We start from the raw sequence: 16,416 nt of genomic DNA on the forward strand, positions 1-16,416 counted from the left end.
TAAAAAAACTCACCGACAAAGAACTGAAGGGGAGGGACATTTCTGGATTAAACAGGAGTCAAAAGACATGATTTTCTAAAGCTAATTGTCTACATGGTCACACATGCCTTTATCTGTATAGATGTCTGGCTTGTTTTAGCTCTTTTAAAGGGAGCGAGGAAAACAAATAATGTCAAGTATCTGACTCAGCACAGAAGCTCCAAAAACAAGAGCTTGTTTTTCTTTTAATCTTGACAACATATAATCCAATTTACCCCTGGCTTCTCACTTAAACTGCTAAGCAACTGTTCACTCCTCACATGCAGGTGTGCAACTGGCTCTACCGGCAGGCAGCTGGCCCATGCACAAGACCTCTGGCCCTTAAGGACAGTATACAAAGCTTTCTATAACACATCTGCTATTTTTTATTTACAAAACATTTTTGAAAAAGGCTGGATTGCTGGTGTTAACATCTGGATTACATTTACAATGGTGATCGCACATTCTGAGATAGGAGTACATTTCACTTACAACAGAGTTAAGAAATGAAAAAAATATGATATGCAGTATTACCAGCACTGTCTCTGTATAATCATTTTTGACTTGACTTTTGCCATTTGGACACCAGTGAGCAAAAGATATCCACTTCAGAAAAAAAAAAAAACCTGAGAATCAACGCATACTTGGTCACATGTTTACTTTGTATTCAACGGGAGTTCCTTTATCAGCCTACAAATAAATGCATGTACAAATGGCACAGGCTGAAAAAAGGTGATCTATACTCGAGGTTAATGCCCTCAGAAACTGATGAACTCTGAAGGTCATTTTTCTTTAAAGAATTTAAAATATGGTAGGATCATTTCTCAAGTGACACTTGAAAACAGCCCTTTGCCACTTCATATTTATACTTGTTAAGCAGGGAGTATATACCTAAACATTTCTATGCTCACATGTGCTTTATTAAGCTAATTTTCTTTGTTCGAACCTATTGCATCTGCTGCTTTTAAGATAAACCAGGACCATGACCAACTGGCAGCAGCTAAAACTAAAACGGAGGCAAAAGGTCCCTCATCTGCATTGAGCAAGCAAAGGCTTTAAAAAGGGCTAAAGGCCGAGCGCAGGCCGACTGGACCGTACAGAGGTCACGTCTCATGATCACCCGGCTCGATGCGGCTTCCGAGTGACTCACAGGATGTGTCTCACTGCAGTGGTTTGCTGGGGTCCCAGGGGTCTCCTCTTCCTCCAGCTCTGACCGACAGTAACAGCTCACGGCTGTGCTGCAGGAATTTTAATGGACGCCCCGCTTTTGTGCAGAGGTGATAAAAAAGCACGTTTCCCGGCCAGCAGCTGCCTGCGTGTGTTTTCTTTGGGGGGGACAGAGAGGCAGTGGGTGGCTGAGTGGCCCTGGTGTGGGTCTCCTCCGCCCGGAGCCTGGGAAAGCACCACCGCAGCGGAGCTGAGAGCGAACGAGCCACAGGGCCCCCTGACCTGGAGGATTTATCACGCTTGTTTCACACTCGATTTCTCCCATGCGAGGGGAGACGTCTCCATCTACATCCTGAACGCGCACATATCTACCGCAAAACCACACTTTTCTCCTATCCGCTGAATCACTTCTCACCTTAACTGAGTAGGTCGGGCCTTCCACGTTTTCGATAAAAGGTGATTTATCAGCAGAGGAGGTTAGATCAATGACCTGACCGAGCCCACGATTGTGGTTGTTCCTCTCTGACATTCAGACAAATACAGCCTCTTCAAAGGCAGGAGGCAGGGAAGAATACAACAGCAAAGTGTTTTCACTCTGTGTCAGAGCCGCCTTGACAAATGCTCGCTCGTGAACTCCTATCTGCTGCAGGTCTGTGACGCTGCGCAGCTGCACCGAACATGAACCCTGCAGTCAGTTCAGCACTGATAAGACTCGGCCTAGCACCCTCAGGACTCAGTGCAGCAAAGCCAGGACTCAGTAAGGACTCAGTGAGAAGCAGCGTCAGGAGTCAGCGCAGCAGTGACTACAACATTAGGACTCGGTGCAACAGGGTCAGGACTCAGTGTAACATGCAGTCATGTGGCTCTTCCTGACTGCCCTCACTGCGGACTGACTCCGGTCCCAATGAACAGAGCTCTCATGTGTGACCAGGCACTTTAGTGATAACAAAGAGAAAGAGCAGATTCATTAAAGTGCCACAATCTTTGAAAGAGGGAGATAAGCAGAGCCCATTCAGACCGAAAACCTGACGACTAAGCGGCTAATTCACTAGCTGTCACTCAACTTAAAAGGAACTGTTTTTTTCCTTTAAACTTCTTGTGACACAAAAGAAACTATTTCATCTCTCTTCGAAAAAGACTGATCGCATGAACGGCGAACATTCAGAGTGTACATGCTGTAAGTCAGACCACAATGGAGTGACTTCTTACTTCCTTTAATATCCGTAAGAGAATAATATTGAGAATCACAATGAGCAAAGGCAACATTAATGTAGACTTTATCACACATTCCTGAACAAGAATGACTCATTTTAATTCCTGTAGAAAGCAAATGAAACACATCCAGATATTTATAAAACAAAAAGAACATCCCCAGGATAGTCTCACCAAGACCCTCACGCTGCCACTTGCCCCAGATGATGAAGGACATTTCAGTATGAGCAGCTGAAATATTTTTGGTACTGTGACTGTTACTACAATTTGAAGGGCTTTTTGCTGAGTTCAGCTTCAGGCTTAATGAGATTTCAATGTCATTTGATAAATGGTGGGAGAACCTTTACTGAGTCGACACTGTCAAACACACTCTTGCATAGGTGACACAGTCACCATGCTGGGGTGAGTCTGTACTCTTCTTATGACTTTCACCGGCTGCATTCAACTACTCTCTTTGCAAACACGATACCCCCCATCCCAGCTCCCCGCTGCCCCCTACAGGCCAGGGGGAGTGCTCTTACCAGCTTTTCTTTAAACACCATCTGGCGCAGCCACTTGAAGTCCTGGGGTTTGAAGGCAGAGAAGACGAAGAGCGAGTCCTTCTCGTAACGCTCTGGCTTCTGGATCGCCCCCTCGGGGTAGGTGATGCGGATGGTGGTCTTGGTCCCCACGTCCTTCCCAAAGCCGCTCACTGGGGCCTCGTTCAACCTGCCAAAACGGCGTTCGGCTACCATGAGAAAAAACATCTGACCCAAGCCTAATTTAGTCCTACATTTTACACAGCAATACTAATCCATACCCATATCCCCAGGACTGTTCCTTACACTAATGAGAGAGGGGATGTGAGTGCAGTTTCAGCAGAGATTGATGCAGTGGACCAGGGCAGATAATCAGCTGCTTCAGAGATGGCCAATCAGCTTGTACCTGCTGGACGGTGTGTGACCACTGGGACTGATCACAGTGCAGCAGAGTGATGGAGGGAGGGTGGGAGGAAGATGCTCTTGTGAGAGGAGACGCACGGAGGGGCTCGCTTTCACATATTCTTATATACTAAACCTTCAGCGCCATTGTTTCCTCCATGTGGTTTAGCTGAGGTCAGTGAAAGCCAATTTACGTAGTGCTGGTGCGGCTGAAAATGAAAAATCCCTCCAAATTCCAGACCAACGTTCAAGCAACTGCTGTTCCTCAAAAGCCTGCCATGCTCAAGTGCCCCCTGCAGTTGAGTGCTTTTGGCAGGCAGAGTGAAATTTCTGGGCTGTGCTTCTCTCTTTAATTCAGCTCCATCACCCTCTCAATCCGTTCACTCTACAGTAGTCCATGACATCTTTGCTAGCTCCTTTCTATACTGGTCATGTACAGTAACATATAATCATAATTCCATTTCTCATTTCATCACTTCACTGTGATTGACTTGCAAAATGCCCTGTAACAGCCAACTGTGAAAGCCACCAGAGTTAGGCATACAGTCTGACTGACAGATGACCCTTTGATCCAAAGCTCAAACGGAGGAAGCATTAGAAATATGCTTGTAAGTAATAATGGTTAGATTCCTTTCTTACTCTGAAATGAACAAGACAACAGTAACTCAGTTTCCATTAACAGCTGGAACCCATGGCTAATGCGTAAATTAAGATAAACGATTGATCCAATTACAGACAATTAAGGAAATGAATTTATTTAACAAAGAACCATGAATACTCCCTGGTCCAAGGCTGGAAATTCCTACAGTTCAGATGTACAATACAGTGTACCTGGTGCTAAATATTGCATACTTATATTCCACTGGAGTGACACACATCCAATTACCATCAGTGCAGGTGATCTTGACTGTTAGGTCATTGTTTTTTAAATTTCTATTTAATCCCATGTCAGAAGTCCAAAGATTATATGTTTTTTTTTTTCACTAAAACTCCTAGACAAGGAGTGACTTGCCATTACAGACTTCTCAAAAATGACAAAAACACTAATAGAGAGGAAAAAAAGGTGTTCTGCTGAGGGCTGGACCTGCAAGCATGTCAGAGTTCCCTACCACACAGCTGTGATACATATGTGGCAGCACTGCTGGGTAACCCGGCTACTGGAAGCAGGGCAGTAATCTCTACCAGCTCATCTCTCTCAGGGGGGGCTGGAACAGTTGAGGCCCATGGTTAGGGACAAGGCCCTCAAAGCCCTCCTGTCTGATTACCTACACTTGCAGGTGCTTATTCTGCACACCTGTAGGGCTAAAAGGGTAAGAGGCTCTGTGTCAGTGTTACTCACCTTACAACAACGTCGTACTCGTCGATGCGGGACCCCAACGACTTGTTGGCGAGGATACCACCGTTGCCCACAATAATGCACTTTTTACAACTCAAACTGGGGGGGAGGCAGAGAGAGATTAATGGCATCATTCCAGTGTCTGGTCAACTACAGAGACAACTCAGAACTACCCTTTCTTTTATGGAAACGTCAATATACAGCGAGACAAATCAAACACACACTTAGTGTAATTGATTACATTTCACTCTTCTGCTGCTGTGGCTATGACTGCTGTGTTCTAAGCTTTGAAGCCAGATGAAGAATGGTCATTGTGAAACTGGAAAAGGTCAGCCTGTGTCTGGTGCTCAGGTCTCTGTGACAGAGATTACAGAGGGATGGGAAAGGGGGGGTACGGCCTCCTGCAGGGAGTGTGACTGAGGAGGCCTGCTGTCGACCGAGCTACGCTTCCTTCATTAATCTTCACATAAAAAATGGACAGAACATGAAAATATGGGAAGTATTTGAGCCCTGGCACATCAAGGGTAAACCTCTACATGGCCTGGGGTGGGGGTGGGCTGAATGACTGCTGAGATACTACATCAGCGTAGAGGTCAAAGACTCAACAAGTAAAAAAACAGAGGAAACCACCAAGCTGTGGTCTGACTGGTTGATTGTGGGGCCCATTATCTGCCCGCAGTATCCGCCCCACTCTGAAATGCACCCTCACTTGGACCAGAGAACAGAGAGACAGAGGGGAACATTCTTCAAGGACAATGTCAAAAGGGCATCTTTTGGTTAACTGCCTGTGGTAAGGAAACTGGGTCAAGTTCCTTTACCCAGAAAAATTTTAATTCTGGCACTATGCAAGGAGGAAGACAGCCTAGTGTAACTCTTCTACACTACAGCTATTCTGAGTGAAATTCCAGCTTGAAATGAATTGAGAAGCTGTTCAATGTGTCTATTCAGCTAAACTTCACCACTCTGGTTCTTGCAAACGCCTGAATGCGGAATGAGAAATTAGGTCAGCGAAAGTACCATATAACAGGAAGGAACCCGACATTTCACACAACTCTTCCAAAGATGACACAACAGGGTGCACCATGTAGTGTGAGATGAATACTTATAAATTGAGTGGACAGCGGTAAACAAATACATTTACACTGATATCCCACTCATGCTAATAATACCTTTACATTAAAATTTCCTAATGATTTCCAATGGTTTCCAGACTGCTCTCCTGGTTAGCTGGTAGGGATGACTGGGATGCTACATACAGTATGCTAGCAGACTGGCTCTCTGATGCTCCTCCACAGTGGAAGAGCGAAGCACCAGCCTGGCGTAAGGGCTAGGCCCCAGTCTGGTGGACAAAAAGCCCAATTTACTCTACTCCACATGCCTTTTTGCTGGGACAAGGAGGAACCATTTTTTTCTGCGTGAAAAAGCTCCAGCTTCCACCATTTCACGAGAATCGCGGTTCGGAAAACGATCGAGGGTCACGCTGCCCCTCCTGTCAAACAGGCTGTTTCTGAGGGGGTGATGCTGAAAAGCACAGTGCTGAAACAGCACAAGCCTGTAAATGTCATCCACGCCTGTGATTTCAGCTTGCTGGCTGCCGAAAGGTAGACAAAGGATCTGAGTCCAGCCTGACATTTCTGGGCTTACTCCTCACAGATTGCACGGGATTTATATGGGTTGTCGGAGCGGAAGGTCACAGTCGTATGTCATTGCGTAATCGTAGCGCATGATATGTATGTGCGTCACACACAAGTTTCACTCTCAATTCTGTGCTCAAGAGGAAATTACCTGTCCAGTTCGGGGCCCAGCCCAAAGTTCTTTGTAGCGCTTAAAATAGTGTCGATGATCCTTTCTGTAGAAAGAACAGAGAAAAGAAAACGGTGGCAGTTAGGATAATAATCTCCCCAGAACAAAGCATGATGTACCAGAGTTAAAGAATACACTGAGGTTTGAGAGCCAATGATATAGGCTTGGTAGACTGATGGAGAGCAGTGTTGAACTGTTTTTTATCTAGCTGTGTGGAAATTCGAAGATACGCTGGAGATGCAGTCTTTACAACTGCCCTGAGTTAGAGCAAGGACTCTGCACTTTAGGAAAAAGGCTATCAAACACACTCAGTTAAGAATGCCATTTTTAAACAAATGCACACTCCAGACAAAGTATGCTGTCCTTGGACCCCTGGTAATGCGTCTGTGTCACTGTCTTGCTGTGCCATTAGACCGAGATGTTGAGATGTTTTGCCACTGTGGAAATTACTCTTGTGGGCCCACAGGCTTGCAATGGGGTCAGGCTCCCCCACTGTATGACAAACCTTCTCATCACTCTCCCACACCTGCTATCCGTTATTGTTAGTACCTGTTAACATGCTTATTAAAATCATTAATGATGAGGGGAACAGGCGCTGTGTGTGGCTCTGTGTGAAGATACAATGTTTGGGGCACTCTGAATGTAAGGCGGGTTTTATCCAACGCCTCCTTTTAACTAAACCTAGGTAAAGGCAATGAACAGAAAGATGACCTCAGAAACTAAACACAGTGGAGCAGATCCTGCCATTATTGCTTTATTCCTTTCCCTTTCACCCCTAATTGCTGTACAACTGTACATGAAGCTTGTCTACTATTTTTCACACATTAAGTCCCACAATGCACCAGGACGAGTGAACACCAATCAGAGGACAGGCTCATCTCCCTGATGTCATCTGAACAACTCACAGGCGTCCAAATGAGTCACAGGGCGCCAGAGGTTGTGTGATTGACCCCGACCCACAACATCCACCCTGTCCCTGCGGAAAAGCCCAATCGTGTTCCACTGCTACGGGTTATTGTCTGCCAACGACTGAAACCTGGGAGCAACACATAGAACTCAGCCTGTGCTGGAAACAAATGCCTTTGCCAATAGAGCCCCTTGAGCCCCTTCCTTCCTTCCTACCACTGAACAAAAAAAAGGCAGGAGGACAATGGGCAGACCGGGCTGGCGGGGCACGGACACGACAGGGTGGCATGACCACTGTGGACGTGAATCACAGCCAGCGAGCTGCTTCACCATGTTAAAAATAACCTCCTCCGTTTTTCACGAATGATCTCAATCCTTTGTGGCGTGTTCTTTTCACAAGTTACACGTAACACCTTTCCACGTGGCTACGCTTGGACGGGTAACAAAACCGTTCTTGTGATCCGTGGAGAAAAAACAGCACACTGTTCCAAATGCAGCATCAACAGTTTCTTCTTTGAAAGTCTTCACCCGCATACAGCGGCTATCCCCTTGGCAAAACACAAAGGTTAATTTCAGCGGTTACGCTTGCACCTACACAACTGCTTACTATTGCAAAATATAGGAGCGTGCTCAGATTAAACCAAGCTTCACAGGCAATCACTTCACTGATAACTTTTGTCATCAATGATATAAGAATTTGAAATGAAAACTGCATATTTCCCCACTGACACAGGCACACGTCAGTACAGGGTTGTTGGTTTTCAAAAGCAGCATATCAATGCAGCAGTATCTGACAGAGACATTTGCTGGCACTTTGGAAATCAAACCAAGTTAACACCACCATGCCATTATATATGAAATGTCTCTTCCACCTATTTCACTATGAGGGTCCTGGAAGACACTCTGGGTTTTGTTTCTGAGTCCTGACACTGCATTCAAAGCAGGAATGCAACTTTCTTCCTTTCTTGGAGGAGTTTACAGCCAGAGTATATGTCAGGTTTTCATAATACAATGCACAGAAGGGGAGGTTATGTGACGTTTGGAGAAGGCGCTCTACCTGTAAGTGTCTCTGACAGGCTACACTACCTTCCCATCTGCAAAGGATTAAAGTGCTCAGGCTTATTTCCAATAATATACAGACATTTGCATGATGGAATTCAACTGATGAAATAATATGGAATGTGTTCAATATTACCTATACCAATATTACCTATACATACTTGATAAAAAAAAAAGAAAAAGAAAAAGGCCAAGAACCGGGGCTCTCTCTAAAATTCACACACACGCACGCACACACGCACGCACGCACGCACGCACGCACGCACGCACGCACGCACGCACACACACACACACACACAGTGGTACAGTCACTTGCAGCATAGTGTGGGAAAGGTGGAGTGCACTGAATGTTGACAATGTGCTTGGTTTTCCCCTGTTATGCAGGCAGTGTGGAGGAACACCGATGGATAAGATAAGGCCCGCGCTCATGCTCCGCCCTGATGTCTCCGATGCCGGGATCACTGCTCCTCACCAACAACACGCCCGTTCTATACCTGTCCTCACAGAGGTAAACAGGACCACTCTCTGTTCCCACCTCTGTTGCTTTGGTGCAGATCACACACCTGGTCGTTTCAATGCATCCTCACCTCAACTCTTAGGACTGAAATCCATCCATGATAGTACTTCACATTGACTGGGTCATAACACCTGTAATCATGTGCTACACTGCATCCTATGATTGTGACGTACAGTCACAATACTGTTTATAACAGGAGTTGCAGAATGTGTAATTCCATACCTTGTGTTTTGAATCCAAAGGGAGGCATGTAATTGCTGACTTTCCCAAGCCGTTTAAAGTTCCGGTCCAGAAACATGGGGGCCGGCTTCATGAACCTTGAAAACAAAAAGAGAAGAACACGTTGCACCAGAGCGTGTGAACTGAAAGGAGAATGAGAAAGAACAACAACAAAAAGTATAAGACCTGAGGACCCAGTCATATGAGAATGTGATGTACAGATAATCAGAGGATGCTTGTAAGGATTAAGCCTTTCCCTAATCCGGTGTTTGTCAGCCTTTTTGCTGATGGAGGAGACAGAGATCCAGGGAAGAGATGCCACTCGGCCACACCCTCTCCAGTTTGGAAAGCACAGCATCCAACACCACCACGCCCTCTGCAGCTCATCTCCGCAGAATGAGAGAGGGAGCAAACTCAGCTCATCACAATGATACATCAGTGCGTTACACTGACAGCCAGCAGGTCCCTGTACACCATGACAGAGCAGCCAATCCTTGTTCAAAACTACAAGACACAGAGGCCCCAAGTGAGACAGAGACAGGTTTCCAGGCCATGATCCTTCAGTGGGGAATGAATCAGCATGTCAGCTTTTTTCCCTGAGAGGTCAGAGCCCAAAACTCACTCCTGCCCTGACCTCTGCTCCCCTGTAATGTATTGGTCTGAGTTAAACCACAGGAGGGTAAGAGGAGAAGGCTTCCCCACGCAGCTATCTATCATCTGAGCCTCTTTTTCCAGCAGCCAGGCACGTCTGTCTGTGAGGCAGCTTGATAAAGCTCTCCGCTCTAACCTGGAGAGGCCATTTGCCCCCGACACACCTTAACCGATGCCGGACGACCTGCTGCTTCTGTGAGTGTGGCCGGACGATGGATGGCTGTTTTTCTGACCTGCTGTCTCACGGCTACATTTCTCATTTACAGGCCAGAGCTTTCAGAGTGCAGAAATTGAGCTCCCGGTGGCACATTTCACAGGCAGGGGTTTGCTGCAGAACGAGGGAGAATTCACAGAGAATGGGCAGACAACATTCCATCTGATCTAATCTGGATCCTTGAAACCCATTCAAATGGCCTTTATGTCAGACAGGATGGCATTCTGGACACGACACAAAAAAGTTCAGGGAAAATATTTTTTTTTTTCCTGTTACTTTATCTCCATTGAGAGGATTACTTCTGAGATTAAAGATTTACAGAAACATAAGGACAGAAAAATCACATCGACTGAAATGTATAGAGTTGGCCTTCCAATAAACATAGTCCCATATCGTTCAATCACCAAAATGTATCCCATCACATCTTCTCCAGCATGTTTTCTACTGAACAGGGAGCTTAAACTGCTTTATTTTTGCAGGAATAAAGCAGTTATGTTCAGTGTGGGACGTGGGGAGGGTGGTGCATCAGCAGGCTACACAGTGCCTGGTAAACAGCAGGTCTCCCTGCTGAAGGTGCAGGGCAGCAGCAGCACTGGCTTGTCTCCTCATGCACCAGGGTAACTGAGGATGACAAGTGATTTCACCAGGGCCCCCTGCATCTGGAAATCACTGCCTCACCACGAACACACACACTCCCCGTTTCTCTCTCTCACTCAAACACACACACACACGCACGCATGCACACACACACACCCACCCACACCCCCACACACTCACACACACACCCACACACTGGATTAAATGAAGGGAACGCTACTTTTCTCCGAAATGCAGAGTGCTCGGTCTTCCTGAACTGTTGGATCTCGTTTATAATTTTAGTCTGATTCTACTCTGTAATATATTGTTACCGTGACCCTATGAGCTCTAAATCTGCTTATTTATGCATATGATGGAGGTCACGTTTGAAAGCCTGACATGAACAGCCCCCCCCCCCGAAACGGATAGTTCTTTTACACAGAATTTTGAATTAATATATATAAAAAACATATAAAATGAAATAATGTATATAAAAAACACTTAACATCATTGCTGCTTCTCCAAATATGACTTGGAGACACAGAAGTACCTAAATATCCAACTGCTTGATTTATCAACCTAAACTACATCATATTTTCATGATATCCATTCGTTATAGGTTTCCATGTCCAATGAACCATATTAATCCCATTAAAACCAGTCAGGATAAAAGTTTTTAAAAAGAATGAGAAACAGTTCTATACTACCCGAAGCTCAACCTAGCTAAGACTCAAAATTTGTTAATTCAGGAAAGCCTTCTTCATCAGCTTCCTCATCAGCCGACGGCACGCAGTACTCTGGGATGGCAGTGTCCAAATATGCCACTCAACAGCAGCAGCCGGTCAGAGGGAGTGCTGGGGATGGCGGCAGTAAAAGGGAGCAGTTCAGTCTGATGCCACGCGGGCTCCAGAGATCCCCCGCAGTGTTTATAATGGAGCAGAGGCGATCTCGCTTCACGTCCACAGTACAAATGGCACACAGCCGCGCGCATCCTTTCCAACATTTGGGCCACGTGTGAGGGGGTGGCACAAATAGGAAACAGGCGTCCAGAATGCATTACTAAATGCTCTGGATGGTGGCGATGTCATCATGCACAGTAAAGTACATGAGACGATTTGCTGCGCCACCTTAAGATTCGGAAAGGACTGAACCACTGAAAAGTGTGCAGGGAAAACTGCGCTCCCCAAATGTGTGTGTGTGAACCTTCACAAGCGCAGGACCAAGAGATTCTGTATGACAGAGCAGCGGCTGATTACCCAGAATGCTCCTTGTGACTCAAAGTTACCAGTCCTCACAGTCTGGAAATTCAAACAAATCAAGGTTTTACCCTTAGTTCCAAAACACAAAAAAGAACAAAAGGGAAAAAGCCACATCAGGCTCCTTGAAATCACCTGCAAAAGCCAGACTTGTGGATAGCTTGCCAATACAAACACCAATTAATTAATATGTGGCTCTTATGGCAGAGCCTTTTTTTTTTTTACAGCAGAGGAGGGAGGGAGAGATTGGTTATAAATAACCGTGAATCTCGCAGTGTATCTGACAGGGGTCTGCGTTCCACAGAAGGGATCCCAGATGAGGGGCTGTAGCCCATTGTGCTCATTTCCTCATGGCAATCTCTCACTTGGGGCAGTATTTTCATAACCGCCCTGCATGAGTTCAGCCGAGACATTTGATTTAGAACCAATCCAAACAGTTTGGGTAGGGAAGAGTAAGAGGGCGATGAAAACAAATTGGATTTTGTGGAGGGCTTCGGAGCAGAGCGGGCAAACGCCGCACCGAGGACTTCGCTCGGAGGTTAAGGGGGTTTCTTTGGTCGCGTTAATTCTCGCAGCTCCACACTGAGCCAAATGCACAAGTCTGCAGGATGTCAGAGATAAGCAGAACGGATTATGCATCAATCTGTAGGTCTGTCAAGCCGGAAGCAGCTGTTTATCTTTAGTGGGAGGCTGCTTCGGTTGAGGGGAGGCCTTTAGGTTATAGCCACACCTGAACTAAAGTCCGGAAGCCAGTACCAATCAGAGCAGTATGTGGTTGCAGCCCATAGAGCTTCGTCTTTGTTTTTACACCTACAATCAGTCACTATGCCCAAATAGCATAATAGTTTTTCTACACGACTATAGATGTCTACAAGTCATCTAGTCCACTATTCAGTGATAAAATGAGGGGATTTGTTTTTCTCAGCTTAGCACATGAAGCTGTCCAGATACCAGTGAGCGCAGTTTGCATTATCAACCAGAAGAGTATGTTTATGTTCTAGGAAATATCTATTGTGTATGAAGCTACACATTATAAACGTATCATGGGTTTGATGATTTTTACTGAACTTCCACTTTAAGGGATGTCCTGAAATATTCACTAGTATGATCCATCTTTTTAATCTCCTGTACAGTTGTGAACCATATTACTTTCAGCAGCAAATAAAAAATAGACAGCAATCATTTGGTGACAAAAACACAAGTGTCAAAGACAAAGCAAAATCTCAAATGTGCAGGCAGTATCACACACTTAAGGTTGGGCATTTCTTTAAACAGTGGGTTCCTGAGCTTTACTGCATAGAAATGCATTCAGGACAGCTAAATGATACTCTGGAGGTTGACTGATTAACAGCTGCCTGTCACTGAACATTGAGAACCATGCTCCCACACAGGGCTGAGAGGAGTCCCGAGCACAGAGCTGCTCCATCAGCTGGCATGATGCTGAAAGTGAAGATGATGATGGTGATGACGATGATGATGACGACAATGTTTCCAATTCATTTACAATGGCTATAAAACAACACACACTCTCACTTCTACAACGTTATTGACATGTTTTACACATTAAGGGATGACTGGAATAATTAGCTTGCACCTGCTGTTATACCAATGATCACATAAAAAGTAGCAATTCATAAAAATCCTAAAAATGGTAAAACTGGCTGTTGAATCAACATCACAAACTGAAATCTGCAATAACCAAGGGGGCATCATTTTCTTTACTTGAAAATGGTGGTTGCGATCTTGCCCTAGCAGCTAAAAATCCCTAAAAGAGCAGCTAAAAGAGAGAGGGAAGCAAAATACACACTGTTTATTTTTTTCATCCACCACACAAAAACACAGAACTCCCTCCATGGCCACAACTAGACCATCAAAAGGTCCTCTCCACTGGCCACCTACTCCATTAAGCATCCAAATTCTGCCTTCATCAATCTCATTTCCCATCATGCTGGAGAGAAAATTGGTCTAGATGACCAACAGTGTGGAGTTTATTAGGTTCAGTCTCTCATCTGCCAAACAGCTGAGAGTCCATGCCTTTATAAATCTATTTATGCTGTCAAGGTAATGTATTCTTCTACCTGAGCTCTGGCTTCATTTCTACCTAAGGTGCAATGAACTCTGGATGTCTGGGATAATGTAATGAATTCAGTTTTGTCCTGTACCAGATTTATGGACAAGGAGGGATTAGGCCTCTAATGCCTAACAGAGGTAGCGTGGCTTCAAAAGATTACAGTCCACTTGTCATGCACGTTCACGATTGTACGCGCTTCGCCTCTGTTGTGGTCTTGTAATTTATCATGCACTTTTAATGTTTCAAATGCAATGGTTTTATTTTCAAAAGCTCCCTTCAACAGGACAGCTTTTAGAACTGGAACACATGCCCATCTATCTCAATTCACCATAGGCCCTTGCTTTTCCCATTTGCAACTCGGAATGAACAAAGTTAACGAAATGTCAAACCCTCCATTTTTATCTTTATGGCCGGTAAACACAAAGATGGCACTTTCATTTGTTTTTCATTTTTAACTTCAGTTAAACATATCAATCCATCTTTGTTATATTTACAAAGATGCATAGAAGTGGACAGGCTTTTAAAGGCATCCAAACACACAGCACTCCATCTTAAGCCCTCGCTGCGCTCTGAACACAACGCCTGACATTTTGTTCTTTACGTCAGTAAAATCCCTGCCTTCTTCATTCAATGAAGATATCAATCAAGGAACAACACTGGAAGAAGCACTTCAGCTGTAAACAGTTTGTAATTGAAGTGAACGTGGTAACACTTAATTCCGTCCCCCAAAGGATACCTACCGTTTGCCAGAGGACTATCATCTGACACTTGGGGTAATTAGAGGAAAAACTCCAGGAAAGGCTGTAAACACAGGCTTTGTTAATGGGAGAGCAGTTAAGCCCCTAATTCAATTACAGGTCTAATTTATATGCCTCACACAGCATGCACAGGGACTGAGAGTCTCTTTGAAGTCGGCCTAATTAGATAGAAACTCTCCTACATTCAGCTCTGCTCCTGTGCAACAGTAGGAGACAGAGCTGAAACCATTAGCATCGATTCCTAAAACAATCTCAAGCAGCAGCTTCAACATGTGTCGGAACACGGTGTTTTGTGAAGCTAATACTTATGTTTTCGCAGTCTTAATATTTTCAGCATCACTGCATTGTTGCTAACCGTTTGACACAATATTAGAGATGTCCATGTATCCCTGCCCAAAGAACGATCCATTGGCTGCCTTATGGGTTTGCACTTATTAGTGGTCAGCTGGATTGTGAAGCCAACCCATGAGATGACAAGTGTTGACAGGTCAAGTGGATTTTTTTTTTAGCAAGGCTGCTATGGCTGAGCTAAATTCTAAGTAGCCAAAATTTCAAATTAAAAATGTTTGAAATCATATGTTGTTTGAAATAAAGACATACACATTTGTAGGCATTTCAGCTACTGTAATTCAGAACACTTGTGTTATTGTAGCTAACGTAAGACACGTGTGGTATTTTCCATCCAAATTTTAAAGGTTGTAAAATCAGACACATTTGTTTCATTACCCAAGCTAAGCTATATCCTTCAGTAATAGTAGAAGTAAAGCAGAAATATGCATTTTGTTAAAGTCACCCTTACCACTCAGTGTCTCTCTTCAGAACAGGGGGTAGGTAGGCATAACTTGCAAACAATAGCCAGGTTGTCACAGTTCCCAATTTGGGGAGCTGTCCACGCCAGGGTGGATCATAGGGTCAAAGCCTATCCCGATTCCTGTGGGGTGCAGCAGCTGGTGGACAAGGACACACCCTGGACAGGATGCTAGGCTATCACAGGGCCATTACCCACAATCTTTTATTTCTTAGTGCCAAGCAAAGAGGCAACGGGTACTATTTTTCAAAATCTTGGCAAGACTCACCTCACATTACAGGACTGGAGTGAATACTCTACCTACAAGGCCAGTACAAACTTGATCACTCCTGGTAGTTCCAAGGCAGTCTCAAATCAAATCAGTAACCAGATGTGACCTTGCTCATCAGGTTCAAGGTAGTATGGCCATAAGCTACGATAAAATGCCTTAATTGACCTAATTAACCTAAAATTCTCCGCATTTTTGGAGCGGCAAGTCTTGTGCTCAGTTTGTTTAAAAAAAACACACACACAACTCAGTTCCTCCACTCATGATTCCTCTGACAGGTTTAAGTTCCCAGAGTAATAATTAATCTGTTGTGCATGACAGATTACAACAACATAGAGAACAGGGCTCTACAGTAGCCCACGTTGTTTGCTTCCATCATAATTCCACACAGCTGAAGCTGTAAACCTCGGCTGTGCTAAATTAGCAGTTTCTGACAAACTTGCCTCTACCTGATGATAGTGCTAGATGCAGATTTATGACACTGTGCTTACAGGGGGAGAAGAACAAGCATTCAGAGGCCGGTGACATCATAAGCATGGGTCATCAAGTGTTCTGGTGCGCGCTGGCGGAAGAGATCGAGTCATTCCCTCCTAATCGTGGCCGCATGACTGCGGTCATGTTTCCCCTGAGCCTGCAGCTCAGCTGCACTGTCCCTTT

At 44.9% G+C, this 16,416-nt stretch overlaps 1 protein-coding gene across 1 annotated transcript in view; it reads right to left on the reverse strand.

Moving 5' to 3' along the window:
• Positions 1-16,416, reverse strand: part of LOC118795499 (CMP-N-acetylneuraminate-beta-1,4-galactoside alpha-2,3-sialyltransferase-like) — a 52,068-nt gene that overhangs the window by 17,258 nt on the left and 18,394 nt on the right. The window contains exons 8-11 of the mRNA XM_036554022.1: positions 9,161-9,255; positions 6,439-6,502; positions 4,657-4,752; positions 2,919-3,105 (exon numbers count right to left, since the gene is read on the reverse strand). Coding sequence (XP_036409915.1) covers positions 2,919-3,105; positions 4,657-4,752; positions 6,439-6,502; positions 9,161-9,255 — 442 coding nt within the window. The remainder of the gene's footprint in view (positions 1-2,918; positions 3,106-4,656; positions 4,753-6,438; positions 6,503-9,160; positions 9,256-16,416) is intronic.

The sequence above is a fragment of the Megalops cyprinoides genome, chromosome 20 (assembly GCF_013368585.1).
Source record: "Megalops cyprinoides isolate fMegCyp1 chromosome 20, fMegCyp1.pri, whole genome shotgun sequence".
In the NCBI taxonomy this organism is placed as follows: Eukaryota; Metazoa; Chordata; class Actinopteri; order Elopiformes; family Megalopidae; genus Megalops; species Megalops cyprinoides.